We start from the raw sequence: 13,760 nt of genomic DNA on the forward strand, positions 1-13,760 counted from the left end.
TGATCCCCATTTCACTTTCCCACTGTGGACATATGTATATGACATACAGTATGTTGTGCACCACGAAGTAATGAACTGATGTCAACTGGCAAACATCTCATTAAATCTGCAACTACCAGCCAGCAACAGCTCTATATCCGCCATCCATCCAGCAACTACTCTGTGCCCCCATCCAGCCAGCATCTGCTCTGTGCCCCCCATCCAGCCAGCAACTGTGTTGTACCCCCATCCAGCCAGCAACTACTCTGTGCCCCCATCCAGCCAGCATTTGTTCTGTGCCCCCCATCCAGCCAGCAACTGTGTTGTACCCCCATCCAGCCAGCAAGTACTCTGTGCCCCCATCCAGCCAGCATCTGCTCTGTGCCCCCCATCTAGCCAGCAACTGTGTTGTACCCCCATCCAGCCAGCAAGTACTCTGTGCCCCCATCCAGCCAGTATCTGCTCTGTGCCCCCCATCCAGCCAGCATCTGCTCTGTGCCCCCCATCCAGCCAGCATCTGCTTTGTGCCTCCAATCCAGCCAGCATGTTCCCTGTCCCCATCAATCAGTACCTTCCCTGTGCCTCCCATCCAGCATTTGCGTTGAGTCCCTTATCCAGCCAGCATCTGTTTTTTTGCCCCCCCATCCAGACGGTGTCTTTTCTGTGTCCCACATCCAGCCAGCATCTTCCCTGTGGCCCCCCACCAAGCCAGCATCTGCTATGTGCCCCTCTTCCAGCCAGCATCTGATTTGTGTCCCCCATTCAGTCAGCACCTTCTCTATGCCCCGCATCCAATCAGGACCAGTTTTCTGCCCCCCATCCAGCACATTTCCTGTGCCCCACCCAGCCAGCACCTTCGCTGTGCTCCCATCCAGCCAGCATCTGCAGAGTACTCACTTCAGCCAATTTTTACAGCTCAAAATCAACACCTGCTAAGAGCCCCCTCTGCACATGCTTAAGTCTTTTACAGTACATGGAAAGCAATGTGTACAAATAAGAATAAAGAGCAGGATTCAATAAGCCACGATGCGGGTGTGATACCCTGCATTTCGGCTTATTGAATCCCAGCCAAAGAGTCTACATTAAGTTAAGAATTACCACACTGACTGTATAATAGCTGGATCACTGGAAACGTGTAGGGAAGTGTAAAAACATACCAGAGAGCACATGAATAAACAGTCACAGATCGAAACATATTAAAAGCAGTACACATGATCAGACAATAGTACACATGGTAACATACATGTGTGCAGGGGGAATATAAAAGGAAATGTAACTGCACGGAAAGATGGGTGTGAGTATTAGAAATGACAGGTGGAAAAGAGTGTGGGTTTTGAAGGAGCTGGTGCCGTAAGCAGGGTGACGGTCTTTAAAGGCCGATGGATGATTTCGTGAATCCACAGTGGGTGCTGGGAAGAAAACAGCATTGCACCCAAGGCCATCTCCATTGTTAGGGAAAGTAGTACCATATGTTGGCTCATCTTCCCACTGGTGGTACACCGTTTAAAGATAACATGCACAGGAGATTTAAACCTAAATCTTCAAATGTTCACTTCCCTTGCTCCGCGGGTTACTCCTCATACAAGATTATAAGAAAGCTACATTTACATCAACGCATAGATTGCACTCACTGAGCCAGAATTGTTCAGTGTTGTATAGTTCTTTGTTTCTTAGCAGCATTAAATGCAACAAATGTTGTGCATGTATATGTGCATCAGTGATTGCGTGCCTGTACAGTACAGTATGTGCTGTGTGCATGTGTCAGTATTTGTGTGTTTATGTCGAGAATTGTGTATACTGTATATTCACAATTACGCGTGTGTTCATGTCAAGAGGTGTGTTTTTGTGTGCTGTGTTGGAGAAGGTGTGAAGGGAGTGGGATAAACACAGAGATAACAAAGAAGGCCTCTGATAAACCCCCCCCCCCCCACCCTCAGTCATGAAGCCCATGGAGAACACACAAGTCATAATGCGAAAAACGTCACATCAGCAGCAGAGACCCTGCGAAAGCAACTTGCAGGGACTGAAGAACGGGTGCAGCTTCCCCATTCTCCTGATATCAAAGGCTTCCTTAGCCGTGCCCTCACTCTATGCCAACACATTCTGCGTGCCATGTGTTGCTCTGGCAGGCAAAATACAGCCACATTTGCTTTGGAAATTCCTCCAAAGAACATGCAAAATCTTCTGCTCCTTTTCAACACCCTGAAGAGCATCACCCCTTTAACACATTCACTGCTAGAAAGACATGCAGAGCATCACTCCATCTACACCATGATCGCTGCTAGATAAGTCTGCAGAGCATTGTTCCATTATGCCCCTTGTTTGGCAAAGAGGCCTGCAGAGTATTGCTCCCAACAGCTACAGGGCCCTGCAGAACATTGCCTGTCCATAGCCCAAAGCTCTATGGTTCATTTGAGAGTATAGAGTCTCCAATCTTATGGATCTAGTCTTAGGCTGCGGCCCCGCTGGCGCTGACCGTGCTCATGCTTGAAAGTGGTGATGTCACCAGCTCTCCAAGCATGAGCGCCAGGTGTCCTTGCTATTTCGCAAGTGCGCGAGGGGGCATGTTGCAGGCAAGCTGAGAGGGCGTCAAATTCACTTTTTTCTGTTTATCTAAGCGCCAAGCGTGGGTGAGCGTGTGTGCCCGCGCACGAGCGTGTGTACCCACGCACGAACCGCGTGAGCGGGGACAGGACAATTTAAATTGTTCAGCACGCTCAGCGCTAGCATGACCACAGCCTTAAGTGTGATTGCTTTATAAATTAGACAAAAAAACACGACACAGTGCACAGCTAACATATCTAGTAAAATGCCCTTTAGGTCTTTGAGGCAGTGAGGGGTTAAAACGAGGCATTGTTCACGCCTTCCAATTGCACAGGCCATTTCCTTCAAACGCAAAGAGAGGCCCCCCCCCCCTGCAATGAACCCTCAGCAATGTAAACTAACATTGAGTTCCAATTAGTGAGGACTTCTTTCATATCGAAAGCAGAGCAACAGGCATAATATATATGACTAATATAAATCTCATCTGCTGCCCTCCCCTCTAACCCTAGAGTCAACAGCAGAGAAAATATTACTCTTGTTTAATGCTGTGAATTAGAGGGAAACTACTGTAGAAACATAGGAGAAATTGGAAGTCTGCAAGGATACTCTGTATTATTTAGAGTGCTGCATGTGCATTTTTTGTTTTTATAATAAGGGAGAGGATATCTTTACTTTCAAACATCAAATGCTGGATCAACATCTTCAATGAGGGTGTGGTCTGCACTGTATGGTGTGCAGGCCTCTTTAATAATGGAAGAGCTTAAATGGGGGAGCGTGAAAAAGAAGGAGGAGAGACAGACAGAGAAGGAATCATGCTTCCCACGCAGGCAGAGAGCGAGGCGCAGCAACCACACCACAAGGAGAGGAGGGTGCGCCTAACCTGACTTTCTCCAGACTACACAAGAGAACAGAGAAAAGAAACACAGGAGAATGTTACAGTGCATCCGTAGAATGGAATGTGATGAACTTAGACAATGTATCAAATGTATAACCGAGGGGAACAATAGGTCTGGGGAGGGTCACTAATAGAAGGTAGGAGGGGACAGTGCCCGGTGAGTCTCACTATAAGATGGTAGGAGGGGCAGTGCTCAGGAAGTGACAGTATTAGATGGTAAAAGTGGTCCATGCCCAGGGAGTATCACTTTTAGATGTTAAAAGAGGTTAGTGCCTAGGGAGTGTCAGTATTAGAGGGTAGGAGGGGGCAGTGCCTGGGAGAGTTAGTATTAAATGATAGGAGGGGTCAGTTCCTGGGAGTGTCCGTATTAGAGAGTAGAAGGGAGCAGTACCTGGGGAGTGTCAGTATTAGGGGAGTTGGTAAGGTTATGTGTATATTTAATTTTACACTTACCTTGGACATTTTGCTTTTGCTGTCTGCGGTAAGGAAGGACATGTTGTTGATTTCATTTTGCACCACAAAGTTTTGCTCCTCTCGTTTAAAATTCTAGCAGAGGGGAAGAAAGAACAGAGGAGGTGGAGAGAGAAGGTTTTTGAGAAAGAAGGAAAAGAGAGAAAATCAGATATGGGATATACAGTATTGTGTATGTATTTAAGTAAAAAGGGCCAGAAAGTAAGACCTAATAGACCAGTATCTGTGTTACCACTAGGTGGGAGCAACAGCTATGATAGGCCAGGAGTTTCTGGGTTTCTTAATAATGTCAAAAGGCTGCAAAACTATTTCAGAAAACAGCATAATTTATCAAGAAAAAATAGCAAATTGATACCAACTTACCATAATTTTCAACTCCATGGATGGAGAGTCAATTCATGGCAGTGCTCACTAATTGGCTAAGTTCCACTATCTAGCTAAGATAGATTTCTGTCCTATCTGTGGGAGACCATAACTAGACCCTCCTTTCCTCCTCAGGTAGTCTCAGTACAAAAGCTGAACTATATAACTAGGAACATTAGTATCATCTAAACTTTGGGAGGGAATTGGTGAGCACTGCCACCACTCCTGCATGCTGACGTAACTGCTACCAACAGGACTATCTTTAGCTTTCGATCCATGTCTGGAACTTGAGAAAGTGGTTCAAAGGGGGCATCAGTCAGAGCACGTAATACCAATGGTAAATCCCAAGCAGGAACTGGATTCTTGTATTGTGGCTTGTTTCTCTTGAATGAAAGGTATAAAGAACAGGGCTCCATGGAATTTTCAATACTAATTTATTGCCAACAAAATGACTTGACGTTTCGGCCACACTTGGCTCTTCAAAGCTTGAAAGAATCTACTTATGGCATATATGGCAGCCAAGTGTCTCCCTAGTAGCGCAGATAATGCAGAAATCTGAACCTTTAGTCAGCTAGAGCTGAGCCCTTGTTCTAGACCTTGCAAAAAGTTCAGAATAGCAGGAATAGGTGGTTCCAAGAAGCTTACACATATGCGTTCACACCAGATGGAATAACTGCTAGATTCTATGATATACTGTAGAAGTAGTTTTCTTGCTTGTCGTCATTAAGGTCTGTACCACCTTATGTGAGAGCCCTCTTGATCTGCCATCAAAGTCCACTCTCCTAGACTGGTATGCTGCACTGGATCCTGGGAGATGAGGCCTTGAAACACGTTGCCACGTTTCATATAACAAAAGTTGAATTACCTGTGGGAAACAGGCTCTATGTGGCCAATTCGGGAGTATTGCTTTGTTCTGTCTAATGTTTTAGAGAACACTTGGGATAAGAGGAATTGGTGGGAATACATATGCAAGCCGGAATTTTTATGGAAAGGACTGCACAGTGACACATTAGGGACATATATTTGTCTACGCGTATATACCTATAGATTCATTAGTATTGTGAAGCATTCACACTTGACAACCATAGTTGTGTGCTTTCCCCATTACTACCTCCCTCCATATATTGTTCCCTATCTGGGGAATTATTGTATTCCATTTTAAAGTTTTCACTGTTGCAAACTACACTATGTTCACTTATTGATTCGGCGTTGTGATTTATGACAAATAAAAATGTATAATTTTTTTGATCTTAACTGTATTTACGTCATGCTACCATAAGTATATTTGAGGTGTGCGTTTGAGTTTGACACCTTAGTCTGCCCTGTGAATTTTTCATCCCCCTAATTAACTATTAATACACTTCTACCATGAGTGCATGTTAAAGGGACTTCTGTGACCGCGGTCATTTTTCTTGTGTTTTCAATATTGTGTTTTTCCCTATGCAAATTATGTACACTCATATTTGGGTTTGAGCGATATCTCACCATCAGTGTTTTTCTATTTCAGCTGGAGGCTGGAACTTAACCAAGTTGTGACCACTGCCATGCGGACAACCAGGAAAAATGCTAGAATTAAATTTGTTTTTAAGAATTCAGTATTGAAGGCGGGAGCCTTTCATAAATAGCTCCATTTACATGAGATTGAATTACGATATCTCAGTCCCTCTGCCCATGGCACATAAAACTTACATGGGATTTGGACCAGAAGATAAAGACTTCTCCCACCATGCGGAACAGCTCCTCTGCATCACAGTTTGGCACAGTCAGCCAGTTAGCCCTACAACAACATATATTTGTTAGCACAAGTCATCCTGCATGGAAATATGTTTGTAAGTGAGAATTTATACAGCATGTGTATCTGAGTTTGTTATGGATGCATGTAAGTGTTTGCATGGGAGTGTTCGTACGTGTGTTTGTTTTGGTGTGTGTACGTGTGTTTGTTTTGGTGTGTGTGAGTGTGCATGTGTGTTTTTATGTGTAAGAGAGTGTGTGTGGGTGTGTGTGCATGTGTATTTACTGTATGTCTTGACTCCTTGGCATCCTCTTTACCTTCTTCTCCTGAATTGCCTCACCTGTTATTATCCACATAGCGGATTAGCAGGGGGTAGAGTGCATATAGATCCCTGCACAGTACCGAGAACTCATCCCGTATCAACGTCTCCGAATCCTCCAACTCGCTCTTCGCCTCCAGGCGCAGCTGCTCCTCCTCGGCCACCACCTTCCCGGCCCGCTTTTTCAGTTTCTCCATGGTGGGGATGAAGTGGGAGCGGAGGAGCTCCGGCTTGGCCTTGCTCACAATGGGCTGCGCGAAGACTGTGGGAGAATCAAGAGTAAAACTACTGGAGGCTTGCAATGCCTACCAAGTCCCACTTATCCAAACAAATAACACCACTCTAAGATGTAGAAAAAAAAACAGGAAGGGGAGAGGGGGGATCAAGAACACTGAAAAATAAAACAACAGACGTCATCAAGGATTATAAAAATAAAAAAAATACTGAAGGTACCACATAAAAGGGGCATCAGTAGTGGGACCAAGACAATGCCTCAATGATGGTAGTATAGTTATGGGACAACCGTCTGCTTTTAAGAACATATCACTTTAGACCTGTTGTGTGTATTGGGCTGAAATTGCATTTTTTGATAGTGTCAGGCTGAACTTTTGGGGCGAATCTTATTAAAATTTGTGCAGAACATTTTCAGAAAAAGGCTACAAAAAAGAATTGGACTTTGACTGAATTCTATACTTTTTTTTTTGCTTATATGTAGACAATAAAGTAAATGCACTTAGAAGTAATTAAGAAATGCTTCAATATTATTTGCAGGTTAAACAGTGGCCTCACCAGCTGATGCAATATATCAGAATGTCTTTGTTACATTGTGCCTTTGTATAAGGCCCCTTCACACTATACCTGCAAGTCGCTTCATCCAGGATGCCTCATCAATGCCCAGGTTGTTGACAACAATACGCAGGATGTTGCCAAGAAGGGCATTAAGGTGCTCAGAGGTGACGCTCGTGCAGCAGGGAGAGGCGTCGTCTGGGACGTTCTCCGGTCCCCTTTCCCACCAGCGGGGGAGGTAGTTGCACAGCATGGGCAGGGTAACTTCGATGACGTGCGGCATCTCCGTGTATCGAGCACCTGACTCAGCCAGCATCCCGATGTCCTTCATCAGGGTTTCAAGGTCAGGGATGTCCATGCACATCTCCTCCACAGAATTGGGGAGACCCAGGACTGGGAGTGGAGGGAGGATTAGGAGGAGGCATAAGAGAGAGGGAGAAGAGAGAAAAGGCGATGGTAAATGAGAATGGGATGAGCAAAAGGGTAAGTGAAAAAAGGGGGGGGGGGGAGTTAGATAGACTAGTAAAAAGCCAGTAAGGGGAGAAGACAAAAAAAGTTGAGAAAGAGGGGTGTTGTAAAAAGAAGACAGGGGAGAGTGCAAGATTGGGAGAGGGTTATTGAGAAGCAGTATGGGTAGAAGGGAGATGGAGAAAATGAAGGGGAAATAAATGAGTAGAAAGAGACAAAGACATAGAGCAGGAAAGAAGGGGGAAATAGGGTGAAGCAAGTTTTGGCAAGCACGTAAAAACAAGAGAAAAGGGAAATTGGAGAAAATGAAGGAGGAAAGGAGGAGAAATATATGACCTAATCCAGAGCTTGCTTTTGCTGAGTGGAATCAGAGTGATATGAGGGAGGGGAGGTATTAGATGTTTTTTGGGCTCCCCTTCATTACGTACTGGCTCGCTCTCGAGGAGACTTGGTGGTGTACACAGAGAAGATGTTGTATTCATTCAGGGCTGGTTCCAGGAAGGCAACAGGCATCGCAGCTGCAAGTCTAGCCAGACACTCACCCAGGGCCGGGCGCTGCCTGCATAGGGCATGGGCAGGTCAGTTAGTGAGAGATGCACAGACAACTTTCTATCTGTTAGCATGATACATGTTCACACAAAAACAGAACTATCTCTCCAGCTATCCATCCATGTCTCAGTCATATCTCTACCCTCCCTCCACATACATATTTATCTCTCTTTTATCACCACTGCCTCTCCCTGCCTTTCCCAAGTCCTCCTCCTCTCGCTTGCCCTTACTTCTCAACGTAAGGGTTCTTTGTGGTCCCCAAAGAGTAGATACTGCACAGTGTTCTGTAGCAGGAAACCTGCACATCATCCACTGCAGACAAAAGATAGAATGTGTCATTAACATGACCTGTGATTCGGTACCACATATATCATGCATAGAACATTATACTTAAACACCGTGAGCTTTCATTATAGAAGTAGTACAGATGTTTTCAGCGCTCTTGTTTTTGCTTTGGAAAGAGTTTTGGGCTCCGTTGACAGCAATGGGATTAATGAAAGACCACAGAATCTAAGTTTGATCTCAAAAAAGGGTAATATGCCATCTGACTATACCAAGGAGACCAGACAGACATCAACAGGAAACAATATCCCATTTAAAAAATAAATAAAGAATTTATAAAAATTGTTTGGTCCAGTTCTTACATATTTCACGGACAAGGTTGCATGCATCAGTTTGTCAACTTAATGCCAAAATGACCAGGCTGGAGAAAACAGACGCACAAAGTTGACGGCAGATAAAAACCACTTGGCCCATCCAGTCTGCTCATTCTTCTGCCTACTGTAAAACCTCAGACTCTATTATTCTTATTTAATATAGCCTTGTGTCTATCCCAAGCAGTTTTGAACTCCCCTTACACTATTAGCATTTAGCACATCTGTCAGGAAGCTTTTCCATAAATCCACCAACCCTTCTGTGAAGAATATGACAGACAAGAATGTGTTGACTGACCTGATTCTCCGCTATTTTATGATACTTTTGTGTATATCCCAATAAGTTTTGAATTATTTTGTCCATAGATAAACGCCTATGCTTTCATGTTTATCTCGCCCCATTCTACTTCACTCATCTCTGCCCCCACTTACGCATGACGTCATCTCCGAACTGATGCTGTGCAATGTGCTCAAAGAGGGAGGTAAGGACAGGCAGCAGGGCCACAGTAGTGTAATTGATGTTTTGTGTCACTCCCTTCACTTGGGTGCGTGACTGGGACACCTTCCCCAGCTTTAGGTTCTCTACCATCTTCTCAATGTCCTCAGATGCCCCCTCGAAAAAGGAGCGCAACCCTGCCTTGACAATCTCCGGGCCGGACTTTATCACTGTCCTGCAGGTTGGGGGAGACATGGGCAGAGAGCGGGGTGTGTGAACCTGTTATCTGTGTATTAGGACTGGGTGAGAGTTGTGTGCTTCTGATGTCTGTATATAAGCAGGGGGTTCAAGGTATATGTGCTCTAGTTTACCTGGCATCAAGTGAACGTGCCAAGATATGAAGACAATTCACAACAGCTGTGGCATCAGTCCCTGTGAAGACACGGAGAGAAGTAATTCTGTATCTCAGAGCCATAGTGGCTGTCAGCCCTTCCAAGAACAAATGAGTAAGGAGATAAATAGCAGAATGCAGGAATCCTATAACTTGCTACAGAGAGATAGGATCATGCATTAAAACTGCATGGGACATTTGTTCACCTCATGCATTAATGTTTTATTGGGGTGAAGAGATTTGAACTAAGTTCTCTCTGCAATCTCAGAAAGGGCTACACCACAAATTGGCCGCTTACCGAACAGAGACACACGGTGTCGCACCAAAGCAGCCAGCTTACAGAAAAGGCTAAGAGAGAGGAGAGACGGAAAATGGAGGTAAAGGAGGGGAGAATAGATAGAAGAGAGATATTGAGAGTGAGTCTGAAATTAAAAGAACAGGTAAAAAGCACAAAGTGAACAAAATGTGAGAACTGGCCAAACACAACCCTTTTCTCATGTGCACACACATGTCCACACACACACATTTGCATACACACTCCTGCTCACACTTTGCACATGTACACACAAACATATATGCATACACAAATACACATACTGCACATATACAATTGTACATATCACACGGCGTCTTCAGCATAATGAAGTATGGGCAAAATTATCATGAAAACAGCAATACAGCAGAAAACATAGTTACAATATCATCCTCAGGTCTCCTTGCTGTGAAGTAGGGTGTAATAAAGCTGTGATACATAGGATCACTATATCCCCCCCTCTGCACTCACCTAGCAATCATCTCCTTCTCCTTGTTGGAAGCATGGCCTCCGCTGCCCAGCACCTTGGCTGGAGTGGACAGGAAGTACAGGCAGTGGTTCGAAAAGTACTGGTTGATCAGAGGGAGGAGGATCTGTGTGTAGGACATGCATAGACAATCAACAAGGACATTGCATCATAAAAGCAGTAGATAATCTTATAAAGAATGGACGAGTTGGACATATGGCCATTGTATGGGAATTATATGATCATTATAAAGACACAATGTGGGCATTATATTGTATATTTATATGGATTAATTGGTCAAAGGCACTAACTAGATAATACACAGGCCAGAGTATTAGAGTTGTAAAGGCACAATATGAGTATTATTCAGAGTTTAACAATAGGATTTGCATAAAAGCACAATACTGACATTATATGGGAAAAGAGGACTGAAGTAGATAAATGAAGAGATTCCAACATAGAGAAAGAAGATGGGTAGGAGATGAGAGCAAGAGAGGAACATAGATTGACATAAATGTGATTTTATAAAATAAATAAAAATAAATAAATCAGATCAGAGACATGGATACGCATAGACAGGTTCACACTGACCTTTGCAAAGAATTTGATTTCCTGCTCATGTGGGGATTTCTCTACTCTCCCACTACTCACCACGGCCTCTGCAAAACATACAGTAACAAAGGCAGTGTAAGTGCTGGGAGTGATAGCCCATATTGTGACACTGGAGCTAAGTGGTGGACTCCAGGGGATAAACAAGAGATTGTTATTAATGCTTAGTTTAGGGAGCGCCTTCTAGAGACCAAAGTTGGGTATCTATACACAGCCTTTGCAATCTCTCCTCTGTAGTCACTCCTCCTCCATACCCAGGTGAGCTATGAATTCCTGGGCAATGTCCATCCACTTCAACAGCTTCTGCAGGAACCCATAGGCAAAGCGTTTCTCAATAGATGATGTGTCCAGCTCCATGTCCTTCAGACCCCTGGGGAGGATTACAGAGTCAGCTTGCTGCCTGTACCTCACCCTCCTTCTCTCCCTTACACTCTATCTGTGTACCTCGTCTCTATTTTCTGACCCCCTCCCACCCTCAACACTCACCTAGTCACTGCATAACCGTTAATCTGAAGGAATTTCATAAGTTCATGTGCCTTCTCCCTGTCACGTGCTTTCTCCTTGGCTGTCAGTGTGTCATATGGTACAAGCAAGGGGTGAGTACCTCCACCTGGAAAATCACCCACAATTTACACATTCACATGAGCAAAGCCATGTGATCTTTATAGGTGGATAGACAAATAGATTGACAGAAGGGTAAGTTCATAGATGGATGGATTTACAGATGGCAGGATGGATGGAAAAATTACTGATGAATGGAAACATATGGATGGATGGACAGACAGATGTGTGGATTTGGGTCTCACCCTTTGCCTCCAGCTCGAGCTTCTTCTTCCTTCCCCAGGTATTGTGGTAATTCTCTGCCAGCTGCTCTGCCATCGACTGCAAGAGGAAGATAGGACTATCTTATACCTGCCCAGTAGGGAGTCCAGCTCCCCTCTGCTCCACCTCTCCAGAGTGACACCCAACTCATGGGAGATTAAGTACATATCTTGCCATTTGATCTAACTAGCTATTTTGTAAATAAATGCACTACAAATTACATTTAAAATTTATTGTGATTACAATTTGATTGAATGCAATTAATACTGATAATGACATTTACTAGGCTTTGGAATATTGCTACAATGCAAGAGTTAAATGTGTAAGAAATACATGCAATGTTCCCATCCATAAATGGGAAATAAAACCTCAAAACATATAAATCAGATAGATGGACATCTCTGATTTCTTCTGTTATGAAGAGCCCAAGACATTTAGGGGGAAGAGAAGCCAAACAGAAAAGTCTCCCCAAAGCCGTGTTCCTACCTGCAGCTCTCTGGAGATGGTAATTCCAGTGATGTCGATAGGGGTGGGACTAAAGGTTTGGACTAAAGGGTCATAGGTTGCCTGAAAAATGGGGAGAGCAAAGAATTCAGAGATCAGGCACAGTGAGAAGAGAGAGAACAAGACAGGGAGAGAGAGGGAGGAAGAGAAGAGAGGAGGAATAGAGACAGGGTAGAGTGGTTTGTAGTAAAAGTAAGAGAGAAAGTGAAGAGAGGCGAGAGAGATGGAACTGTAGAGCTAAGCAAAGAAACTGAAATAGTGAGATAAATGGAAAGAGAAAAGGAAATAGGAAATAGGAAATAAGTGTGTAAAAGGGTAAAAAAAAAAAGAAGAAAAGAGCAAGAGAAAATGAAGGAGAGGGATAGAATGAGAAAGAAAAGGCAAGGAGAAATAGAAACCGAAGACACAGTAATAGAAAGAGAGAGAATGTGAGAGAGAGAGGCAGACAGATCGTTACCGGGAGAAAAAGCAGATACAAAATGAAAAACAAGAATGAGTTTTATTAAAAGAAGTGGTGCAGACGGACGACGGTGGTTGTTGTCAGAGGAAGGATGTTCTCACCTGCGCTGTTTGGGAGATCTTCCGAGATTTGGTTTTCTTCTCTATCTTGTCATCATCTCCTTCCCGGGCTTTCTCCACTGTCCATTCCCAGGTGATCATGGCTTTTAGAGACTCTTTGATGGGCCAGCGATAGATCTCCTTATCCTGAGGAGGGAAACAGAGGGGAGCATCAACTACAGTATGATCCATCACTGGCTGTAATGGACATATTATCCATAAAAGCAAAGGCTTACAATTTCACAATACCAATGCTGTGTGTGTCTGTATGTGTACTAGTGCAGGAGGGTTCAAAAGCATCAGGTGCTGACCTTATCAGGGCCAGCAGCTATAAATGGCAGTGGGCACTATCAACATTTATATTTCCACAGGATGTTGCAGGTTAATGGGAGAATTGTAGATTTTAGTAGTTATGTACAGAGACTTTTGAATCTATCAGGGGTCTAAAGAAGGGGCTTGAGGGAAGCATTTACAGTAGCTAAGAAAAGGGAGCCAGAAGATAAGAGGGTATGCACTGAAACTGGAGGAAACCAAACTCAGTGCATGGACATTTTCTTCTCCACTAAAAAGGGTAATGGGTGCAAGAAAGCCTCCTAGCAAAAGGGCAAATACAGTGATGGAATAGAAACAGAGAATGCTGGTGTCTGGTAATATGGAAACTTGAAGGGATTAAGAAAAAAGGTAATAAAAGCCAGATATTAAAAATGAGCTAAAGGGAAAATGGGCAAGTGTGTCTTCAACTGCATGCAGCTTTAGGGGTATGTGGCTTGGGGATGAGAGGAGCAAATTACCTTTTCAGAAAAGGTTTTGTATGGACGTAGCATTGGGTGCGTCTTTGCCTCTTCATCCACCGTCTCCCCGTATGACCAGTTATTTTGTATCTATAGGAAAGTAAAATGTTA

General features: G+C 44.0%; 1 protein-coding gene across 11 annotated transcripts in view; it reads right to left on the reverse strand.

Annotated features, from left to right (window-relative positions):
- The window catches only part of RYR1 (ryanodine receptor 1), a 132,542-nt gene that overhangs the window by 61,790 nt on the left and 56,992 nt on the right, over nt 1–13,760 (reverse strand). For 7 of the 11 annotated variants that reach the window (XM_075608327.1, XM_075608325.1, XM_075608321.1 and 4 more), the window contains 18 exons: nt 13,650–13,739; nt 12,862–13,005; nt 12,283–12,363; nt 11,781–11,856; nt 11,461–11,584; nt 11,229–11,344; nt 10,957–11,024; nt 10,371–10,492; nt 9,885–9,934; nt 9,567–9,627; nt 9,192–9,430; nt 8,337–8,418; nt 7,986–8,116; nt 7,162–7,482; nt 6,325–6,565; nt 5,942–6,029; nt 3,872–3,964; nt 3,404–3,418 (listed from right to left, as the gene is read on the reverse strand). In XM_075608327.1, coding sequence (XP_075464442.1) covers nt 3,404–3,418; nt 3,872–3,964; nt 5,942–6,029; nt 6,325–6,565; nt 7,162–7,482; nt 7,986–8,116; nt 8,337–8,418; nt 9,192–9,430; nt 9,567–9,627; nt 9,885–9,934; nt 10,371–10,492; nt 10,957–11,024; nt 11,229–11,344; nt 11,461–11,584; nt 11,781–11,856; nt 12,283–12,363; nt 12,862–13,005; nt 13,650–13,739 — 2,142 coding nt within the window. The remainder of the gene's footprint in view (nt 1–3,403; nt 3,419–3,871; nt 3,965–5,941; nt 6,030–6,324; nt 6,566–7,161; nt 7,483–7,985; nt 8,117–8,336; nt 8,419–9,191; nt 9,431–9,566; nt 9,628–9,884; nt 9,935–10,370; nt 10,493–10,956; nt 11,025–11,228; nt 11,345–11,460; nt 11,585–11,780; nt 11,857–12,282; nt 12,364–12,861; nt 13,006–13,649; nt 13,740–13,760) is intronic. The other 4 variants (XM_075608326.1, XM_075608328.1, XM_075608323.1 and 1 more) reach the window with 1 other exon arrangement.

The sequence above is a fragment of the Ascaphus truei genome, chromosome 7 (assembly GCF_040206685.1).
Source record: "Ascaphus truei isolate aAscTru1 chromosome 7, aAscTru1.hap1, whole genome shotgun sequence".
NCBI lineage: Eukaryota > Metazoa > Chordata > Amphibia > Anura > Ascaphidae > Ascaphus > Ascaphus truei.